Below are 15,817 nucleotides of genomic sequence, written 5' to 3' on the forward strand. Positions count from 1 at the left end.
GTTCACAGTGTCTACAAGCAATACAATATGTCCAGACTACTCAAATCAAGCTGCCGAGCCATCCTGTCTGTGGGTGCAGACTAACAAGGGGCAAAGCACTTACGCATGTGCTTAACTTTAAGCATGTGAGTAGTCCCACTGAAATGAATGGGACTGTCATGTGCTTAACTGCTTTACGAGATTGCGGCCAAAGTGCGCAGCTCCTTTTTGGATTGAGCCCACCTGATATCTGCTGCCCCCTCTGTATTAAAGATGTGTACTGCCATGGTCTGTGATTTTTGTTTGAGGGCCACAGTTGGGACACCTCTGCTTTAGCAATTCTAAGCCTCAGTGATCCTGATTTCACACCAGCAACACTCTGACTTCCTTACTCTACTTGTTTATCCTTTTCCTTGTGCTGTCCTGGAAGGCTGGAAAGTGGAACCCTTTGCATGTAAGTTTCTCTGATTCTGCTGTGCGAAAGACGCATGCATACAAATCTATGTTTTGCTATTCCCTATGTCCTTCCTCCCTGTTTCTTCTGATTGTTACATCTGCTTCTTGCTTAGGCTGTGTTTAGAGGCAGGGACTGTTTCTAACTTTGTGTTTGTGCAGTGTCCAGTGCTTACTGTGTGCCAGTGCTTGCCAGGGCTGAGCCCTGGCACCTCTAGGCTTGTCGCATCTGTTATGAAAGTAAAAAAAATTGCATGAGCGCCAGCACTTAATTGCTTGAGCCCCGGCACCTCTTTCACTACAAATTAAGCACTGGCAGTGCCTAACCCCAAAGGACTCCAGTCTTGGTGGGGGTGTCCAGCTACTGCAATACAAATAAACATCCTAGACTGTAGAGTAGCCTAACCCTCTGCTCTGGCACCATTCAGGTTGTGCATTTCAGTGCATGTCAGCTACCTAAAGAATTGAATTTAAATTTAAATTAATTCCGTCAAAGAAAACTGTTAAAACATTGTTAAGGTTGCAGAGTTAAGCATTCAGAAATAAGGAAATTACAAGATTAAGGATGTCAGGTATCAGAGGGGTAGCCGTGTTAGTCTGTGTCTACAAAAACAACGAGGAGTCCGGTGGCACTTTAAAGACTAACAGATTTATTTGGGCATAAGCTTTTGTGGGTAAAAAACCCACTTCTTCATAGATGCATGGAGTGAAAATTACAGATTAGTCTTTAAGGTGCCACTGGATTTCTCATTGTTTTTAAGGTTAAGGATGCACCTGCAAGCTTAACTCTGCTCTCAACAATGCAATGTTGACTTACATGATCACATACTGTTCTGTTTCTCAGGTAATACAATACAAGAAAATATACAGTGTGGTATCATAGCATTTTTTTCTCATTCTTGCAATTTGGGTCATTGTTATAATGGTCTAATTTTTTTTTTATTGAGTTGGACTATTGGGACGCTTATTGGGGTTACCCAAGGTGTCTGGGGTGAATCACTACCACCTGCTTACAGCGGGCGGGAGTCTTGTTCCTGCCCACAAGGAGAAACTCTCTCCAGCCACCAGCTAGCTGCTGGCAACACAAGCTGCTCCAGGATATACGAGCGCTGCTCTTTCCCTCTGCAAGCTAGCAATTTACAGACCCCACTCTGTTACTCTGGAGTACCAAGTTCCCTATCTTCTGGACACCCTCAATGCACACCAATCCACTGCCTCCATTCAGTTCACCTCCACTTCACCAGTTTCACCTCAGTTCAACATTGTTCTTAGCACGGGGCACTCAGATGTATCTATAGTAAAACCAAATTAAAGTTTATTTGCGAGAGCATGAGATAAAGATTCAAAATACAGGCACATAAAAGGATTTGGAAACATCAGGCTACAGGTAAAAGAAAAATATAAGACACAAACTACAGTTACTATAGTTATAGTTATTAAGTTACTTTCCTGTCTGATAAGGTATTTCACATCCAAATGAGTGCTAAACAGAACTTGTAGTCTAGAAAGCTGGGACCTACCATTCATGAGATAACCCCTGCTGGCATAGTCACTCCTTTGTAATCCTCCCTGTCCTCTTTTTTCTTCTCTTACACAGTTACAGACTATTGTCCTTCAACCCACGGCTCCCCTGTTCAGAGACTTTTATTGGGGTTCTTTTGTCTTTGAAAATGCTGAAGACTGCATCTGGCCTAGACTGTAAATACAAACCGGGTCAGTCCACGGATGTCCCTTCTCATGTGGAATGGGTCAGATCTCAGGTGATAGGTTTCACTCTCAACAGAGTAGGAATACAATATTCTACATGTTACATAGCTCTAAAATTGTACAAACATCTCTCAATAACTGTGACAATCAGCTAATTCTTTGCTTTCGGCAGAGACTATCCATGACTCCCCTTTTGGTGAAATATTGAGAAGATGGTTTGGGGTAATATACTTGTCTGGGCATGTCTGTGTCACAACTACTTATACAACAAGTTCTCTTTTTCAGTGAGGTCCACATGTTAATAATTTAGTCAGCAGCCGTAAAATATTCAATTTATTTTCAACCAGCAATAATCTTCATCAGGTGCATTTGAGCTAATGAGGTAATCAACTATGACTGTAGTTTACCAGCTAATTTTGATAATCAACATATGCCATCTTATTTTCATTCTTTACTCTGTGTTATACCTAATCTGTAGAATCATAGAATCAGAACTGGAAGGGACCTCGAGAGGTCATCTAGTCCAGTCCCCTGCAGTTTGTTTTATAGAAATGGTGTGCTGTGTAGTTGTCATTATAAATGACCACCCGGATTCTGTTTGTTTGACATACACTGAATAGTACACAGTACAACAAGGTGCTACACCTGTATCTAAAGTTATAAAAACAAAAACCCTGCTTATTATACATTTTGCATTTTTTGAATGTATAATATCTGATCACATAATTAATAATTGGGAACACAGTTTAGAGCAGTGTACTGGGCTTCACTATAGTTACGCTGGTTTTACACCAGCTGAGGATCTAGCCCTAAATTTTCATACATTCATAGAATTAAAGGCCAGAAAGGACCATTAGATTATCTAGTCTGACATGTGTAACGTGTTAACAGGCCACTCTACCTTGAATGGCCCCTTAAATATGTCCTACCAGGGCCGGCTGTACAGTTTTTGACGCCCCAAGCAGTGAAAAAAACTGCCACCGCGGACGGCAAAAGGGAGAAGCTGCCGCCAAATTGCCGCCGCGGCGGAAAAACAGCCGCCCCTTTCAAACTGCCGCCCCAAGAACCTGTTTGGAACACTGGTGCCTGGAGCCGGCCCTGTATGCTACTTACTTACGCTAAACAATCTGTTCCATGTTGCTGTGATTGTTGGAGTACCTTTCCCAGACCTGAGGAAGAGCTCTTAGTGGGTTGAAAGCTTCTCTCTCTCACCAATAGAAGTTGGTCCAATAAAAGATATTACCTCACTCACCTTGTCTCTGTATAACACAGGCTATTAAATTTCACCCATTAACCTCAGTATTGAGCCCATAACTTGTGTTTGACTAAAGTGTAATTCAAAGTGCATCATTTTATTTCTGTAAACTTTTAACAAAAAAGTCCCATTATGTGGAAGAGTCCATAGTAATATTTAATTGAGGAGTATAAAATGAAAATTCTGATTTGAGCAGAAGTCTAATTTCAAGGGCTTCACAGCTGCAGCATTACAAGATACTGGCATTAGGGACTGTACTTATTAGCAGGTACTTTGGAACTCCCAAGTGTGCCTTGTGCTCTATTCTCTGTTGGCCAATTAACAAACGTGGTCTGAAAGGAGTCATGTCAGTCATTCTTAATTGTGAGGATGGTGGTTGCTGTTGGAGCCTTCAAAGCAGTTGGGCTATTAAGAGGGGGAGGTACTCTGGGCTTCGTCAGGAATGTGGAAGGATCCCTGGAAAAACTGAAACAAGTAGAGTTAAATTTCTTACCCAAGAGCACTAAACATTTCAGAGAAATCACTTTGTCAGCTATTTTTTGCCCCCCACCAATTCACACAAATTTATCACACTGAAGAAAGCTAGTGCCTGTGTTTCTAATCTGGTGTTACAGCGTGGATGGCTTCTTAATACATGTAATATAATAATATCTATATTAATAGAACCAAATATGGAAGGAAAAATTTTAAAGTTGCACATCACTGTTGGCCTGCAGGCCTCTTCCCATCAGTGGCTTATGGCTGTACCTAATGCACCTTCACTGATTTCCCCTCTCATTGCTTGCTGCCCATGCTGGCACTGCATTTCTCACCACCACAGGAAACACATACGTGCCCTGACACAGGGCAGTGAGGGCAACTGTAGCATTCTTTACTTTCTGCCTCTTTTTGGTTTTGCCGCATTACACCTTACACTATATGACCGAGGTCACACATTTGAGGAATGCAATCGAGTAGAAGAGGAATTACTTGAGGAACTACCAGGGACATAACTAGAATTAATAATAATAATGCCCACCTCTTTACTATAATGATTTTCAACCATCAACTTCAAAGAACTTTGCAAAGAAGAGTAAGTATCATTCTCCCCATTTCACAGATGTGGTATCAGATGCATATAGAGGTGAAGTGACTTGCTGCTGGTCAGTGGCAGAGCCAGGAAAAGAACCCAGACCTCCTGACTCTCAGTCCAGTGCCCTGTCCACTGGCCCAAATGGCCTCTCATTAATTAGTGTGAGGAAATTTAAGAAAGTGATAACTTAGGAAGAATATTCAAAAAAACATTTTTGATACTGTGATCAATTAGGCTGTGGAATAGTCTCCCCAGGGAAGTGGTGGGAATTCTGTCACTTGAGACATATTACACTACACTGGACCACATACCAGAAAATGCACTGTAAAGAACAATCTTGCATTGGCAAGGAGATGGACTGGATGATCTAAAGGGCCTGAGTTCCAAATGGTCTGTATGCAAACACTTTTGCACACATTTCTGAACACTATCACTTGTGTGCCCAGGTGATAGTTTTGAACCAATGACTTTTGTGCAGTGGTCAGTGCTTGAAGGGTGCCTAGGAAGGTAATTGCACGAAAGCATATCAGGTCTGAGACCCCTTTTAAAATTCAGATTGAAGAGACTCTTCAGGCTCTCATTTCTCTGATTCTGGCATGAACTAGTGCATGCTTCATTATGTTGTCATGCAATAGCCTATAACATGCTCCTTCTCATACGTTCTTCAGGTAGCAAAGGATGACCGAAGTGATGTTGAATCCAGTTCGGATGAGGATGATTCAGTACCTCGTTCAAATAATCCACACAACTCTACCACCACGAATGGGACCAGTGGTGCCAACGGGACAAATGGCTATCTTACTGGTAGCACTTGTTCAGAGGACCATTAATCCTTGAGCTAACTCATGAAACATGAACAAAGTGAACTCTTTACTACTAGAAGTAAATAATAAGTTGTGAATGCGGTTTGTTCATAATCTCAGCATCAGAAAAAAAAATTAGGAGTATCAAAGCATACTGATAGTGCACTGCCATATTTCCTGTTTGTGAATGAAGAGACACACCATTCTGTATATGTAGGCATGCTGTACATGTATGTAATTGACACAATCGGAGCAGTATTTTTATTTGTACTGTCTTAGAATATTATTTATTTGGAATATGTTTGGGGACTTACGGAAAAAGGGAATGTCCTTACTCTTTTGCTCTTTAGATTCTCAGTAGTGGAGACCGACATGCTAAGATCTCTTCGGTCCATTCCTGTTGCTGTTGCCCAGTCTTCTATAAGTAGTAGTCTGCTTGATTTGTCACTCACAGTAAGCGATAACATGGCTTTACAGATTCTAGCTCCGCTCCAGATAGTTTTGCTATCTTTGTGTTTTAAAGTGCTAGTTTTGAAATCACCTCTAAAATCACAGTGGCCATTTCCCCAATGTAAAGTTTGAAAACGATGGATTAATATTTTAAATGGTGTCTAATGTGGTCAATTAGCAATTCAGACAAATCTGTGGTTATTGTAGGGTATTACTTTAGCATTGTTTTAAACTCAATTGGTGGTGAATTACATTAGAATAGACTTGATTACTTGTTCAAATACACAAGATACCTTTATGTCAACAGCAATGATAAACTTGGTACTTGCAGTTTAGTTCTCCTTTGCAAGTTTTAACTCTACAGACTTCAGTTTCTTGCATAGATTTCATACTAAGAGATGATCCATTGTCAGAAGAGAGATGTTTGCTGAGGTGCACTGTTGTGAATCCAGAATTCATTCTTGAATTTGAGGATTTGTTCCTTTGAGCTGGAAAGGATGCGAGCAGTGGCACAATGACAAAACAGCAGCTGAACATTCGGGTTGCTTCAACAGACAGGATTCAGTGGAGATCTTGTTCTTATCATTCCAGATTTTTTGTCATACAGAAGTGGGGAGACTGCAGAATGTTTTGCACTACCAGACCCAGAGAAGTTTATTCATAGCAAACTTTTAGGGCACATCAGTATTTTTTATTGAACCTAGAAATAAAGCTGGGAATGGCTGTAAAATAATCTTGCTCTACTATTCAATCTGAGATTTATGTGTAGGAGCAAACTGTGCTCCCAAAGGAGTCAGTGTGAATAGAAATAGACTATTCCTTTTTTGTTGTGATCATCAGTTTCTAGAAAATCCTCGGGTAAAGTATTGCGAAGAGGACCTCTTTAGTCTTTAGTCAACGGCAGTGCCAGCAGTTGGGGTGTTTCTGGGGAACAGTCCCTATGCATCCTGCTTTTCAACAGTGAAAATTAGAAAGAGGAAGGAAGGATTAAACCAGAAACAGAAAATCATCTGTTGCATTACCAGGGGTGAGAGCATCATCTTCAGCAGGAGCACTGTGAGCCAGAAAATACTTTTGTTTCCTCACACTATGCAAGTATCAAAATGCAGATGATTTCTCAGGCCGTAGAGGAGTATTAGTGGCTTTATTGCATATGAATGGTACTGAAAAAAGCTACAAGACCATTTATTTCTTTTGAAAGATTGATATTTATCCCATCCCTTTATCCAGTTAGTGTTTTGTGCTGGTTCTTGAAAGTCTCTGGAACCATCATTATGCATAAAGGCCCTTTGTACTAGCCAAAAATGTGCAGATAGTAAAGGCAAGGCAACAAGAGTAAAAATGGCCATTCCACTTCAGGGAGGATAAATGCAATAATGGCAGAGAGTAAGAGATGGAAGGAAAGGCAAATGCACTACTAGTCTGTACAGAAAATACGCTGAATATGAGATCTGAAATGGTACGCTGATGTTGGGATTATAGAGAGAGAGCTTTTACGGTGAGACTATATTAATGGGATGTAGTGAATTAAAAATTATAATCTCTGAAAGGCCAACTGCCAAGACTATCATTAAGAATAAAGGCTTAAACATTGCTGTTTAGTGGGGTAGATGGCTGCCTCTGTTGGACTCTGTCCCTTATGCAAAGAAAGGTGTAAGAAGTAGAGTGTCTCAGAAAAGTTTGGAAATTCTTGAAACTCCAAAGTTCTAGAATGCTGGTAAATTTTTCATTTTATCTAAGGATGCAGTCTTCTTTTAAAATAGCAATGTACGTATGACACTAGCACCACGTCAGTATCTGGGACAGAGATTAATTAGAGGTTCCACCTCCCCTCCTGTACAGTCATGCAAGAGTCATCACAATCTGGCCTTTACATCAGGTGTATCCCACTCATTTCATTATCAACCCTCTCCAGCTGTCCTGGACATTCCGAGTCCTATTAGTAGCATGAAATGGGACTCTCATTAAGATGTATCTGCATGAGGAAGATGTGATATTAAAAGTGGGTAGTTGGGAAAAATAGGGATGGGGATCAGAATGTATGAAGAGCTTTGCTAACCATCACTGAACCATTGCTAAACATTCAATTCACAGTATTTGAGGGAATTGGGACATTCAGCAACTTTCTCCCATCCTTATCAGACAGGACCAAAAGGTTTTATTGAACATGCTTTACAGTATTGTTCTCGGTCATTACGTCAATTGACAGGAGTCAAAACAGTTCTGACTCAGCCTTTGCAGAAGAATAGTGTTTCACTCCACGAAGAGAGTGGCATATATTCAAAAATAGTTTGTATTTGAACCTGTGCTTATGCTCTTACATTGAGAGAAATTGTAATGGGGATGGATCACTTTTGATGGCTGTTGTATATTTTTTGGGTAATGATGTATTTCACAAAACTTGTAAAGAGATTTGACCTGTAAATGGTTCACACAGCTCTGTATAATTGCAAAGGATTGGAAGGTTGTGTACATCAGTACATGTCACAGCATCATTATCCAGTTCCGAAAGAAACAAGAATTTGTATTCCAACTATATATTAGTATTTTCAAGCTCTTCGCCTCCTAATGAGCTATTTATCATTTTTGCCTCACTTCAACTTCTATGCTCCCTTTTTTGGTAGTACACTAAGAGACACTGTGGTTGGAATAGGTAAGTAGAAAAATGAAAAAGCAACAGACAGACTTTATTAACAAATAGTAAGAATTTGTCTTCTGTTTCTAATTATCCCTGACACACAGTAAACTAAGATTCAGTTCTCGTTGCATTTACTCTTTTTTAGCATTGACATGCAATATACAAAAAGGAAAGAACATGGTTTTAATCAAAAGTTGAGAGTCCTAGAATATGCTAAAGATCTAGTCAATCAAAGAAATAGGGGTGGAATTTAGATTGATTTGAGTCTTGACCAAGGTTATGTAGTGTCAGTTCTAAAATACCAAAAAGTGACTCATGCTGTTTCCTTGTTGCCATTTTGTAGATATTTCTATGGATTATTCCATTTAATGTTTCCAACAGAGGTAGAATGGGTCGCAGCTTCCCTCTATATGCATCCAGATGTGCGTACTTCAACCTGGCATCAAATCTTTGTGAACATTCAGCATAGTCACTAATGCCAAAACCCCTTTTCAGAGAACCAGCCATGTGCACAAAAAGCTTCACGTACTTTCAAGTGGTTCTTCTGTTAAATCTGAGTCCATTAGGAGTGACAGAAAGTCACTATGTAGCTATGAACGCAACACTATTTCAAAAAAAAATTTCTGCAACCAAATGCCATTGATAATCAACATAAGTGTCTCTGGCTAGATACTACGCATAGGCTACACCGAATTTTCTAGTTAGAAATCCAATGCCTGTATTATTCATCTCACTTAACTGCACATCATTATTCCAGCTTCCTGTAATTCTCAATGAAAGACAGGATGCCATTGGTTTTCTACTGTTTATACTTTGATATTTTTTTAAAAAATCCTGTTTGCTAAAGTTCATTCTTTGTATATTTCCAGTTAGCTACTACTTGTGAGATTTGTGAGAGAGGATCTGTTGAACACTTTGTACCGTTTGTTGTAACATAGACCAGAATAGGCCCAACCTCACAGTGTACTGTAAATTACAGTTGCCTTGAAACCACAAAGCAAAATCAGTTTGTATTATTTATATGCTTTGAGTGCTTTTGGTTTAGAAATGGGACCTAATGGGAATTTTACAAAGACAGCTTTTTTTTAAACAATGGTGGAAGTTTGGAAAAGTTGACATACATATATAGCCTTTACATTGTAAGGGTTTCTGATTGCAGTTGCAATGAAAACACAGTGTTTGAGTGTGTCTGTACTGAGTTCTCCATTTTTGAAATAGCTTCCAGTTCTAATAATGGAGGAAACAGTGTATATATTATGGTGTGACAGTTTGGAATCCCATCAAGCCTAGAGCTTTAATGATCAGACATGTCAAACTGTAAACCACGTGATTTATAATGTTCTGTAGACCTTTACTGCTCTAAAATGATCTATGGAACAAAAACGCATACATTCTGGGTCCCACAGAGCTTTGAGTCCCTTTAGCTGGGTCCATGAATTCTAAGGGTTTATTTTCCTACACATTAGCGATGTTATATGTGCTTTTTAGCTGAAAAGTCAGGGTGGGACGGATGACACAATTTCACCTGTGTTTTCATGACAGTTCTGTGCTTCAGCAACTCTCTCAGAAATACAATGTGTTAGAATTCCACTGTCTGAAGTACAGCGCTATATTAAGTAGTTAGAATTGTTTTATGCATAGATATTGTGCAAAACTTTGAGGGTTACTTTGTGTTTTATTGTTTTTTGGTTTCATTTTTAATATGGAACCAATCAATATTGTGAATTATTTTAATTTGTAGACAATTTCATAATAAACATAAGCATTAGGAATGTAATGTCAATTTCCTTCTCTGTTCTATGAAATGAAAACGTAGTATTTTCCAGTGTCCATGACACTATTTCCTAGCTTATGGGCTGTTACCCACAGGACACACTCCAACACTTTTTTCAGCAGTCCCATATATGCTTTTAGTTCTGTAGATCTGTGGGAAGTTGTTTATGGCATTTTATGGAATTCAGTAGATGGAAAAAAAAAGTATACGTGGAATCCAACTTGAGGCACTTTGAAGGGGTCTGCTTGGTTCAGAGAATGGGTGCTCAGCACCCATAAGGTGAGCCACCAAAAATCACAGTCACTTTGGGAATCTTGGCCCTTGTTTAAAAAATGTACAAAAGAAAAAGGGACAAGTCATCACTGCCTCACTTGTCTCTCTCACCAACTGAAGTTGTCGCAATAACCTGGTCCCTCAGATACCGTACGGTGGTATCTGTCTACACTAGGCTAAATCTTATTTAAATGTCCCACTGTTGCTAACACTGATATAATTGCAGTTAGCATCATATTATTTAGGCTTGCACAGAGCAGGTTTAATTGACTTGGAGTTTAAAAGGTTGTGATCACAGAAGCAATGTCTCCTCTAGGTTCCCAGTGTTGCTATAACCAACACAGCTGCACCAGTCTTTGCAAAGGTGAGAACTTTTTAGAAAATGTCTGTAGAGTAGAGAGGCTGGCTTACCGATTTATGAGAAGAGCTCCACTTTTCACTACTGATTTGATAGAGCAAAAGAGAACAAGCTTTTATTATAATGTGGAGAACTTTGGCTATGTGGGAATGCTGTGAGCTGTAAACACTTCTACATGCTCACCCAAGGAAAACCCACAAAAGACTGGGCCTCTGGCAATGTCTGATAAAGTGTCAATGAATGAGGTGGGATCAGGCCAGATGGGACAGGAGGCCCAAAAGCCTGATCTAAGCCTTGCAGAGAATGAGACACCCCCCCCCCCCATAATGCAGGCATCAGATGTATAAGACCCTTCACCTATCATCTGATGTTTTGTCTCAGTAAGGAATGCAGGAGGGGGGGGAGTTCTGTAATAATTAAATAGCTAATCACCACAATTAATATAACTACAGGATAAAATCTGCCTGATCTCGTAGGGTAGGGCTGCGCGAGGGTGTGGCTCCCCAGCTCTCCTACACGTGTTTGCGCTAGTTCCCACCCAGCTAGCGCAAGTGTAAATGGCAGCGTACCGCAGTAGCACAGGTAGCGGCTTGGCCGGGGCCGGATTTCCAGTCAGGCACAGTAGGCACATGCCTGGGGAGGCCGGCCCCGTAGCGGCACCTAAACGTGAAAAGTGGGGTTACGCGTTCACACGTGCGCGGTTAGGGGTAAGCAGGGGGAGCGTCCGAGTCAGCCCGCCTGGGGGCGCTGTGAGCGTGGCTGGGTGGAACAGCTGCTGGAGGCGCTGGGAGCGTCCCAGCCCCGTCCCAATCTCAGCCGCTGCGCTGCCCCCGCCCTGTGCCGGGGAGGGGGAGGCCCGGCCAGCGCCCCGTTCGCTTGCACGGGCAGAGCCAGCGTGTGGCCGCCGCGCCGGGCTGCGGGAAGGGCTGCAGGGACCGCTGGCCGTGGGGAGAGGTAGGGCCCCCCCTTGCGCCTCACCAGGGGCAGGCGGGCTGCGCCCCAGCGCGGGCTGGCGGCACCGGGCATGGCGGAGGGTCATGCTTTCCCAGAGAGGCTGTGCCTGGCCCCGCCGCTGCCCTGGGGCTGCTCCGCCTGTGGGCAGCGCTGCTTCGGGGAGGACCCGGGCCGGGGCCGGGGCTGGGGGGCAGAGGCACGGGAGTTCCGGGCGGCTGGGGGTAGGAGCAGTGAGTGAGCTAGGGGTGAGCTGGGGCAGAGAAGGGGACAAGGGGACGAGATGGTTTTAGGGTTTGGCCAGTGGGGTCAGCGGCTATGGAGCCAGCCGTGCTGGCCTTGGTCGGGGGCGGGGTTGGTGTTTTCTGCGGAGCACAGGGAGGGCCGCTGAAGGCGCTGTGCCCACTGTGTGAGTCCGGCTGTGGAAATGGCCGAGTGCTGCCGAGTGCCTACCCACCAGGGTCAGGGGCGTTGTACTCTGCACAGCTCCGCTCCGGGCGCTGCCGCTGCTGCAGGGCTGTCCCTGTCTGGGCTCGCTCAGTGAGAACTAGCGCAAGTGCATGGCCGCAAGCTGGGGGATCCCTAGCCCAGCTCGTAGTGGAGACATAGCCTCCAAGTACGCTAGCATAGAATTTTTTTTAAAAAAAGAATGCATAATTTAAGTCCTTGCTTGTCTAGGAGTTTCATTAAGAGGTTTAATTATGTGGGAGTTTGGCCAATATAGTGTGTCTAACATCTAGCACTTCCCATGGCCGACATGCCCCCTTCACTTACACAGCATGGTGGGAAGCCAGCAGCGTGCATGGCAAATAGCTAGAGATAATGTGGAGGGGATCTGAGGTTCCCCAGCATACTGCCCCTGAGCCCCCTGAATTTTCTTTGCACACAGAATGCAATGTTGGCGCTCAGCTGGATCTTGGTGCAGCTGCTGGGAGAGAACAGAAGATTCCTGCTTCTTTAGGACAGGGGCTAAAACCCTGTGGCAAACAACCACGTACATTGCTACTTCTCAGACCAGTGGTAGCTCCTGACACTTTGATTCCCTCCACATGAAGTCAAGCCATAATGTGCAGCCATGTTGGGGATGCCAGTTGCTGTTGTCTCAGTAGCTAGCCATGCCACTATCGGTGGAAGTCCTGGAATCTGCATGGAGGAATCTGCTCTGGTAAGGTAGGTACCCACCATGGTAAGGGCAAGGATTGCCCAGAGAGCGTTATTGTATGCTGAGCGTTCTGGCTTCCTCCCTGCTCCTGCTCTGCAGCAGCCATTCCTGCCCCATTGAGGAGGTTAGGCAATGTATTTATAGCACCAAACCTAGCTGTTTTTGCCGGTGGGTAAGTTGTCCTCATCCATGGTTTCTGTGAGGAAGAAGACCTTCTGGGTCTGTGTGTAAGGAAGGTCCAGAATGGGTTTTGATAATAAAGCCATTGCTTTTTCCCCTCAGTTTTTATTAAACTTAACCACAATGTTTATAGTCTTTCATAAATTGGTGTAATTAGTGACCAGACAAGTAATGTAAACAGGATTATTCTTGCATGCACACATTCATACATGCCAAAACTAATAACCTCACCCTCGCCTTTAACAAAATGTATATTATCCATTTCTATTTTTTCATTTTAACAAGGAGCCTCAAAGGTGAGCACACTAAACCTTGAATGATGTAAAGGGGGAGGGCACGAATATTTCTGGAAGTGACAAATATGACACTAGAATGCAATTTGGGCTAATTTAGTGATGCAAAATCTCACCAATTATTATGCTTCCCTCTGGAACTTAAAATCTTAGATCACAGCTGTGTGAAAAATGCATTGTTAATTAGTTGCCCATTAGTCTTCATATTCTAGGGCTTATTCAAATTTAGGATAATTCACTTTATGCAAATCAAATTATTTGACTTCCATTTATATTCTCAATTAACACCTGGAGCCTTAAGATTGATCCCTGTGAAACTTTGCTGTAAGCACATCGTATATTAAGGGCTAGAATTTGCCTGACAGTTGTACAGATGAGCAGGCTGCCTCCCACTGTGTGCCTCCTTCCTGAGGCTCAGGACCAAGTATTGTCTCTGCTTTGGAAGCACCAGGATTGCTCTCTAGGGTGAAGCCACTGCAAAGTCGGGCAGGGCCATGGATCATAAAACATGGGGCAGCATGTGTAGTCCCTGTACCTCCTGGAGCTGTGGGCAGATTGTGTCTCCTGCACTGCCTCCCTTGCTGACTGCTAATCACAGTCTAGCCCTAAAAGAAGAGCATATTGACACTGAGGCTAGTTTGAAGTGAGAGCTGTTCAGATCAAATGCAAGGATATTTTCCCACACCAGAGCTTCCATTTGGTCCACATTAACAAGGAGGAAGTTACATAAACAGCAGAATCCTCCCTGATTTTTAAGGGCTGCGTTTACAATACACACCTGTATATTGATGGTATAGGCTGTGTGCAGCTCTCTACTACCACACATATAAAATGTTCATTGTATGGCCAGAGTTTGTCTTCATAAAGTCCACAATGAGGAGAATCAGGAATAAGTCAGTTATTACCTAATTATATGAAAACTTCTAAATGTTTGGAAGCAGGACTTTATAACAAAGACAACAACTTCATAAAGGCAGAACTTGAAGGTAAGAGTTAGCCGCCATGCCTCTTTGGCTGCACCAGATCTCATAAGCCAGGCAGGGTCTGTACTTGGAGGAGAGTTGCGGAAAGTGATATTAATGATTCAGTAAATGACACCCTTCCTTCTGAGTGAGTGTGTGTGTGTGTGTGTGTGTATACTTCCTTCAAATCATGACTTGTCTCATTTAAAGATCAATTTCAGGCCAACCCTTACTTTGCCTTACAGGTTAGCAGTAGGTGCACCCCAGTCCTTGAGCCCCTTTGAAGTATTCCTGTGGAGTGTCCAGCCCCTTTATCCAATGAACACTCACAATCATACCATGTCTGCTGTCCCCATGGGAACAGTGTACACTACAGCATGTGTGAGTCCGCTCAGGATCAGCTCCTTCTCCAATAACACAGCAATGAGACGTATTTATAATGAAAACAACAAGTTGATTATCCAAGATTTAAGATTCAAGAGATAATGAATAAGAATAGTGCAAACAAAAGGATTATAGATAAAAGAAAATCATAGCATGATACCTAGAGACTAAACTTAATAATCTAACCTTCTATCTCAAGAAGTTTATCTCACCACAAATAAGGCAGGACCTACCACTGCAATGCAGTACATATGCAGCCTCCTTTGTATGGCAGATTTGCATGCTGGCTGTACATCATTTCTGAACAGTTGGAAGTTGATAGGGAATAACTTAGATTTACTGCAGTTCCAGAAACACTAACATAGATTTTGATACCTCTACAAAATGGCCAGTTTGAACCTGGGTGGGAAATCAAACCACAAGTCTTCTCCAGTTGTTTATCAGTTGAGAGAGAGAGAAATGCTATGCAGGTGATGTTAGTCTGATAACTTCTTGGCCATGGGCTGTCTTGCCGTAATTAGGCAAAGTTTTGTCATCTACCTACATAAAAAATCAACCTGAAATTCAACAGCAAAATGCAATTCTTAATTAAATTTGAAAATAAATATTTAATCACCTCTGTCGTGTATTAATCTAGTCAGCAGCTCTCTTTCCAATCTGGGCTCTTTTTAAAGAGCATCTTCCTTTTTAATTACACTTGTCCTCCTAAAGTGGCTTTGAAAGAGCTGCTTCTTGCCAGCAACACAAAAGCTTGTCATTTTACAGACATGTTTGCGGAAGCTGGCAAAATAAATTTGCTCTCATTTGGTCTTCATTTAATTTAAGGAGGCAAGCTCTTAGGCAGCACTTTTCATCCAGAGATTCCCAACGTGCTCTACAATAGAGGGGAAAAATAGCATTATCATCATTTTACAAATGGGGAAACTGAGGCACACAGTGGTGATGTGACCAGCCCCAAGTTACCCAGCAGGCCAGTGCCAAAGCTGGGCATAGACCCCAAGCCTCTTAAGTCCCACATCCACTGGGCCACTCTGTCCCTGCTTTCTCTCTCTCTCCCTTTTTTACTTGGACAGGTGGTACATTAAGTGCCAACCTCACAGAGAAACAATCCGTCGGTAGGCAC

The 15,817-nt window shown here is 42.5% G+C and overlaps 2 protein-coding genes across 4 annotated transcripts in view; both read left to right on the top strand.

Moving 5' to 3' along the window:
- CERS6 (ceramide synthase 6) overlaps positions 1-10,123 on the top strand; it is a 210,552-nt gene extending 200,429 nt beyond the window's left edge. The window contains exons 10-11 of one of the 2 annotated variants that reach the window (XM_074967510.1): positions 410-433; positions 5,135-10,123. In XM_074967510.1, coding sequence (XP_074823611.1) covers positions 410-433; positions 5,135-5,296 — 186 coding nt within the window. In that variant the 3' untranslated portion in view covers positions 5,297-10,123. The remainder of the gene's footprint in view (positions 1-409; positions 434-5,134) is intronic. The other variant, XM_074967512.1, reaches the window with a different exon arrangement.
- A 1,542-nt stretch (positions 10,124-11,665) lies between these two features.
- The window catches only part of NOSTRIN (nitric oxide synthase trafficking), a 30,134-nt gene continuing 25,982 nt past the window's right edge, over positions 11,666-15,817 (top strand). For both annotated transcript variants that reach the window (XM_074967504.1, XM_074967503.1), the window contains exons 1-2: positions 11,666-11,716; positions 12,603-12,883. In XM_074967504.1, coding sequence (XP_074823605.1) covers positions 12,789-12,883 — 95 coding nt within the window. In that variant the 5' untranslated portion in view covers positions 11,666-11,716; positions 12,603-12,788. The remainder of the gene's footprint in view (positions 11,717-12,602; positions 12,884-15,817) is intronic.

The sequence above is a fragment of the Natator depressus genome, chromosome 11 (genome assembly GCF_965152275.1).
Source record: "Natator depressus isolate rNatDep1 chromosome 11, rNatDep2.hap1, whole genome shotgun sequence".
Lineage (NCBI taxonomy): Eukaryota > Metazoa > Chordata > Testudines > Cheloniidae > Natator > Natator depressus.